The 7,169-nt window shown below is 40.9% G+C and overlaps 1 protein-coding gene across 2 annotated transcripts in view; it reads right to left on the bottom strand.

Moving 5' to 3' along the window:
• Positions 1-1,223: 1,223 nt before the first annotated feature.
• RDX (radixin) overlaps positions 1,224-7,169 on the bottom strand; it is a 49,690-nt gene continuing 43,744 nt past the window's right edge. For both annotated transcript variants that reach the window (XM_049822815.1, XM_049822816.1), the window contains one exon: positions 1,224-1,978. In XM_049822815.1, coding sequence (XP_049678772.1) covers positions 1,942-1,978 — 37 coding nt within the window. In that variant the 3' untranslated portion in view covers positions 1,224-1,941. The remainder of the gene's footprint in view (positions 1,979-7,169) is intronic.

The raw sequence follows: 7,169 nt of genomic DNA, 5'->3' as shown, positions 1-7,169 counted from the left end.
GCTCAAATCCCCCTCTGCAGGACATCCACCAGAGAACTTCAACGCTGACAACAGAAGCTAAAAAGCATCATAGGCAGACATAAGCAAAGGCAGCACAACAGTAAATAAAATCCTTGGGAACATTTTGCAATTGTACTGAAGATGCACTTGCATGAAAGGGTCTTATTACCTTTCACTGTTAGTACCTGAAGCAAACACAGTCTTAGAGAAGGCTACTTCAAAGTGGCAGTTATAGCAGAAACACTTGAAAATCTGGCTAGAGATAAGATTCATGGAGGCCACTGTGCCTTGGTTCCCCTGAGCACTAGGAGCATCTCTAACCCCTCGCATGGGCGACGCAGGGAGAGGGAGGCTGCAGAAACAATTTTAAAAGAATCGCCCAAGTGCTGAGCAAGCCACTCCCGAGGCCCCGGTGCTGGCCTAGATGTGCAAAGCAGCCCCTGAAATCTCACAGCTCTGGATTTTACATCCCTCTTGGCATCCTGAACCCAAACCTTGTCCTCCAAGGGCTGAGCCAGGGTCTTGCTTCAACCGGTGGTGCCCTAGTGTAACCCACCACCAGTTAGAGGCAAGGGAGGCTTCCTTCTGCGCAGCCCCCTGGCTCTGCAGGGGTTTCGGCAGGAGGCTGGCAGTGACCCACAGCCCACCCTGCCCACTGGCAGTCCTGAGGTCTGGGGGACATGCCTCCAAAACCCTGCCAGGATGGAGAGCCCACCGCACACAGCCCCTCCTCCATCAGCCAAGTCAGAGAGGTGCTCCCCGCAGGAGGCACAGCAGCGAGCGCCCAGGCAGCGCCCCAGTTCGATGGGAGGCTGGCAAAGCGCTGAGGCAGCTCTCTCGCTGGGCAATCGTCAGCTCGTGATTTTGGACACGTGCTGTTAAGGCTTTGGCAGCCGCTGTTTCAGATCTAAGTGCTCCGACGGATCTACCAGCACGGTTCCCGATGCAGGAGGCCATTGTGCAAGAAGGCACCATGAGAAACACAAGTGTTTCCAAGATTTGCTATATTCCCAGGGGATGCTAGCTGAATTTGGGAATAATTCAGGTGTCCATCTACTTAATTATCAGCTCCCATCTTTTCCTTCAAGAAAGATCCATTCTTTGCAAATCCAGCCTCCCATGGCTTACCTGATCACAGGCCAAGACATTTACCTGGAAACTCCACTTTGGATTGGTGCCACAAAATGAAGTAAAGTTCTCAGAGAACTGAAAAAAATTTTCACTAGCAATAAGCAACACTGATCATCAAATGAATAGTGATTCTTTGGATTAACGTTAAAACCCATTTATTCAGGCTTTGTGCAGGGTGCACAATTCAACGCAGTTACGTATACACAGTATGCACATCCTAGTAGCGTACAAAAAGGCAAGTAGCAACGGGTGCTTACACTGGAATGTATGTACAGACATATTAAATTGGGAGTTTTACATTAGAAAATTATCTGACATTATTCATGTATCATCAGGGCTATTAGGAATTGTGTAGAAAACCAATAAAACTTGGAAAGTATCTACTCTTATTTCACTTTACCCAGGCTGGATATAGAGTCAGGCTTCCCACACTACATCATTTGTGGGCAAAGCCTACAAGATCCTCCAAGCACTTTGAAGGGTCACATCACATTTCACTCTAGCACGTCCCATTACATGTTAAAGATTAACATATTAGTATTATTTCCTGGTTTTCTGGGAAGAACAATGGCTTAAATACTTCAAAAAGCTAATTTTCTCCTGGGAAAAGACCACAAAGGAAAGATTTAGAGAGACCATGAGAGAACCAAACATTAACAAAATGTCATAACAGCACTTCTGGTCCTTCCAAAAAACTCTTCATGGACCAGGCAGCACCTAATTTAAAGCGCTGTAAACTGTCCAGAGTTACAGAAGCACAATGGCAGGCCTTGGCAGACCCCAGGTCTTCTGCTGATCTTTACCTTGTTCCTATCCTAAGGGCTGCAAGAGATCGTACTTTTGTAACCTGCACAAAAAGACACAGAGAGATCAAGTAGATTTAGCAAAAGGATACTAAACAAAAACAATAAATAGAAATATGCAGCAATATTGTAAGAGCCATATTTCACTCCCTGTAACTATTCTGAATTTAATCTCCAACTGAATTTTGTTTTAAGACATCAGCAGAATGACGGAGCATCAGAAAAAGAATGATTTAAGAAACAGACAGTTCTTGTGTCCAAGACCCCCAAGGACACCCAGAACCCATCTTCATTGTCTTTCAGCTGGAAGAGCAGGTCTGACTCTCTAACTTCTCTTCTATGCCAGAGTCAAACTTTTACAGATACCAGTACAGTTTTGATGACAAATTTTAGCATTATAAAGAACCTAACCTAAAATCCACCCAGGGAGTAGTTTTAAAGGGCTAATTTGCTAATGCAGATGACACAAACCACAGCTGAGTGCCATGTAGGTAAGACTGTGTTAAAACTGCTCCCAAAGGTGACTGAAATAAGATGCCTTGTGCATAAATACACCAAATATAGGACATATCTGTAGAACATTCAATCACAGCCAATATGATTGCAGACATCTCTTCTTTTTAGCACAGCACACATGCCGTTTGCTGTACAAAGTCTGGGGTTTAGTTTATTCAGTTTGTTGCCTTGCATGAGTGTTTTGGAGAAAAGGTAAGGACAGCATAAAGAATCTCTCTCAAATTTATTTCTCCCCTAAAGTTTAAAGTTTAAAGTTCTCTGGTGGAAATCTTTACAATGAGTCAAAATTTACCCGAGTGAAGATACATTTCAAAAACTTGTCTTTTCCATGTTGATTTTAATGAAAACTCATTGTTGAAATAGCTTGAAAAATATTTTCCTTTTAGAGAATGATTTCCTTTAATATAATATATCGTGAATAGGCAAAGAATAATCAGTATTTTAAATTCACCCTTCCTACAGTGCAAACCTCTCTTTCCCATTGTTTTAGAGAAACACTTCAGCTATAAGTATTAATAAATCAGAATTTTATTCAAAAGGAATCTGGAAAAAGACTTAATTACCAGATTCTCTTTGTCATTCAATAAGCATAGGAAATTAGTTGCTATTCAAAAGTAAGAAGCCCTCAATAGCACTTTTTTTACGTTTACAAGTGCAGCTACAGCACGTAACACGTAGGAATGTCATGTCGAATTTTATACCACAGCCTGTTTCCCCACACAAATAGTTTTCTGGCACAGAAAGTCAGTGGGAACTTCCAGGGCTTGAGCATAAGCAAATAAGACACGTGGTTAAGATTCAGAAGTACTAAAACCATGCCGGTGTTTTAAAAGCTGACAGCAATTCCTGGCCAGGGGTGGGGGGGAAGAAACGGGCTTCTGGCAGTGAGTGAAACTGTACAGTGGGAAGGTACCACTGAAACCAGTGAAATGTTTCCTGGTGCTAAGAGATCCTCAAAAACAACTGGCTTTTTGCAGGACAAAAACAACCATGCAGATAAATAGATCCAATTTTTCTATCAAGGACAGAAACCTGAACCATATTCACTCTGCATGCTGTAATATTTCTAAAATATTTTTAAACACAGTTAGCTTTAAAAAGCTTGATTTCTAAAACTATTAATGATCAAAGTTTTATACAAAAATAAGTAGCAACTTGTGTATTTCACTTTAATATAGCCATTACAAGGCCTGATGCCACCTACTATATTAGAAATCTCCAGTTTAACCATGCTATGTATATTTTTATATATATATGTGCATAAATTACCGAGCTCAGTTAAACGCAAAGCAAATTATACTACCTTTTCCTCAGAAAATAGTTTAATCTATTAAGCTCCAGACTGCAAAGCTAGTTGCAGTGTCATAGGCAGAACACAATTTTACAGAATCGCTGGGGAGGAAAAAGGCATTTTTACTCTTAAATTGATAGAATAAGCCACAACAGAAGTAATTAAAGAAAATATGACTGAAGAAATATATGGTATTATCTTCTCCAGTGCTAAAAAATCCAGCAAATGTCAATAAATAAATAGCCTAGTGAATTTTACCAAAGTACATTGCTACCATAAATTTAGTTTGAGAAAAAGTCAACCTTGCCGTACGTAGCTACCTGCCTCTTGCTTTCACCCTGTAATCTAACTAGTCAGCTAATGCAACATAGTTCTTTTGGTCAGTCTTTAGGCTTCAGCTTTTTTCCCCACAATGTTTTTAAACTTCTAATTATGCAACATCTTCCTTCCCTGTCTTAAATTTGCATTCACATACTTAAAGTTATTTAACTGCATTAAAGCTCTTGATGATCTAAACTGAAATCTATTCTTCATGTTAAATAAATGACATGACACACTAGCAAGGACAAAAAAAACCCACAAAAACCCCCAACAGCAGTAACGCAAGGCAAGAAGTAAGAACCAGTTCAAAGCCTGGGAGAAAACATGGGTGAAAAGGGCCACCCAAAGCATACAGAAGCCACCACTAGAAAGAAGGTTCTCCAGAATTTATTTGCACAGCCCCATATTAAAATGAACGGAGATGGGTATGAGATCTTTTCCCCCCCACACTTGCCACTGCTTCTTAAAGTCAGGATGGGCTGAAGAACCACTGGATACCCAAGTCCACAAGGGTGTCGTCTGCGCTTATGCTATAGAAGAGTTCAGGTTTTACCAGGGTGACCCGCAGACAAGGTTGGAAGCCAGGCAGGAATATGACCATTACTCTTAAACGAGTGCACAGGAAGAAGTCAACTACTTCATAGTTTTTTTTCTTTTTAGTATTTTTACATCCAGGACAACTGTTGTGCAGAAAAGCAAAGCCATAGCACCATGCAGCTGTGCCCAACTACTCTGTTGTTTGAGCAGGCACAGCCATCCTATTCCAGTGCTTCCTCTTACACCGTCCAGACAGACAGATAAGCTACACAACGAAAGCACAGGATTTCTGTCCCACCTGCTCCCTTGTGTGACTAGGGCTAGGCTCCAAGTTGAACCTCATGGGTATTAACACTGTGATTCAGATATTCCCCAGTTTTCTGCATGCGTTAATATACTTGTTTTCTGACATTTTCTGTTCTCCAGAATGCTCCTAGCAATTATTAACTACTCAATACAGCTACTTCATCTATAAAGTGGCATATACTATGTGTGCCTGATAAGAGAACACGTAGCCAAGATTAATCCAAAGATTATTCCAGGAAGTAGCAGTAAGAGTTCTAAATTTAAATATGATGAGTTCGCTGGCTTTGAAAGCAACACTGTAAGATCCCAAATGCAAAAGAACAAAGAGGAAGAGCTGTGTTTTTATATGGTACAGAAGTACAACAACTGACACTCAGCAGCGAGATGGAAGCCCGAAACACTGTTTGCAAGAGAAGAAATCCAAGAGTTCAAAACGTGACTTAAACTGAAGAAAAACTATCAAGGACAGGAAATATACAGCAGAAGTACCGATTCATGATATGAAGATTTCTTAGCATTTTTAGAAATTTTTCTGATGTGTGAACAAGCTTGCTGTCCTGCCGCAAACCCCTAAACACTGAATCTGCTCACTCAAACATAAATGAATTTGTTCCCAGCAATAAAGGCAGCAGCAGCAGCAGGATTGACTGGTCTGTGTATTCCGGATGTTACCTATGCATTCTCAACTTACTTTGTTGAAGATCGAAGTGCACTTGGCAGAAAAGTTTTCAGCCTCAGCCCCGATGCAAATGAATCTCTTTCTGGCAATACAACTGCAATTACCATATTCATAGAGATTACTAATTAATCAGAAGTGCTGCTTAAATAAAAGTAAAGTGCAACTATTTCAACTCATCAGTATAATGTATTTTAAGAAAACATTTGACATCGTAGTCAATCATTTACTGGAAGCTCAGTTTAGTAGAATATTATTGGAGTTATAGATTAAATAGTTAAATACTGTATCAAGTTTAATGAAGAAATCAAGGGTGAATAAGAAGCATGAAAGCTGAGGCCACAGGGAGCTGTAACTTGATACAAGATCCCGCAGAGTTCAGCATATGTAGTCACGGAGCCTATCACGCGATTACTGTTTCACATAGGTACGCATGGGTTTCACGTTGCTGGAACAAGCAGCGAGGCAGCTAGAACTGTGCATGTACACAACTTATCTCGTCAATGCAGAAATGCTCCAAGGCAAAATTATCAGACCGCAGAGGACATCATCTGCTGAAATTTGGCAAGCTATAATAGAGGCCAGTCTGGGTACACATGGCCTTAAGAACTCCAAGACCTTTCAGTGCTGGATAGCAAGCTTTCTAAAGCCTTCAGCTAAATATTCAGATAATGGCAATTCCTCTCATGTAAATAAGGTAGTTTAAAAGCAAACAAAAAAAGCCCCAAACAAGGAAAAAAAAAAAAAGGCAATGCCATTTTCCTACCTCTGAGCTTGATCTCTTTTCACCTGATCCACTTATCCAGAGCACAGGGAACATTAACTCTTACGCACATGTGCATTGGGAATATTTGCACCAACTAGGCCGCCTCCTTTGATATGCATTTCCATGTCCCCTTGTTTCTTCTGCTGCCTAAAGCCTACTGCTGTGAACAAAAACACTCTCATGCATTATTTACAAAAGCCAATATAAACACCTAATGGAATCCCAGCAATTCAAAATGCTTCATTTCCCTTTGCTAACTTTGTCTTTCCCTAAACCATGAGCTGTGTGAGCATCATCCATCTCTTCCTGAGTATCTAGAATATTGCAGGCACTGCTGCAAGCATTACGGTCTCTTCTTGTGAAGAAATTTGATGGTCCAGGACTAGAGTTTTGGCGGGAAGGCTTTTTGGGCTTTGGTGAGTCCACTTCATTCACATTAAATGAAACGTACACATTTGATATGTCAGCAATCTCTTTGCATGAAAGGAAGGAAAAGCAAAACAAGCCAAAGTTTCTCTAACTGCACTCAAAAGGAGCCGTTTGTCAACTCAGAGTCTGCGGATGGTAAAAGTGAACACAAGTGACAGGCTCCATGAATCAAAACAAAAATCAGATAACTGGCCTATGCCTATAGATCTAGACTCAGCTCAGGGAAATGAAAAGTGCAACTCCCTCCAACAAATTGGCTGCTGAATTTGCTAAACAAATCATTGGTCTCGCATAGTGAATTTGTGGATGCTGCAACAGTACACTGAAAAGGAGTCTTCAATACAAGTGAATAAATGGGCCAGTTAAGGATTCTACCTCACATCTGTGTTTGGT

Source organism: Accipiter gentilis, chromosome 19, assembly GCF_929443795.1.
Source record: "Accipiter gentilis chromosome 19, bAccGen1.1, whole genome shotgun sequence".
Lineage (NCBI taxonomy): Eukaryota > Metazoa > Chordata > Aves > Accipitriformes > Accipitridae > Astur > Astur gentilis.
This window is presented reverse-complemented; position numbering and strand designations above follow the sequence as displayed.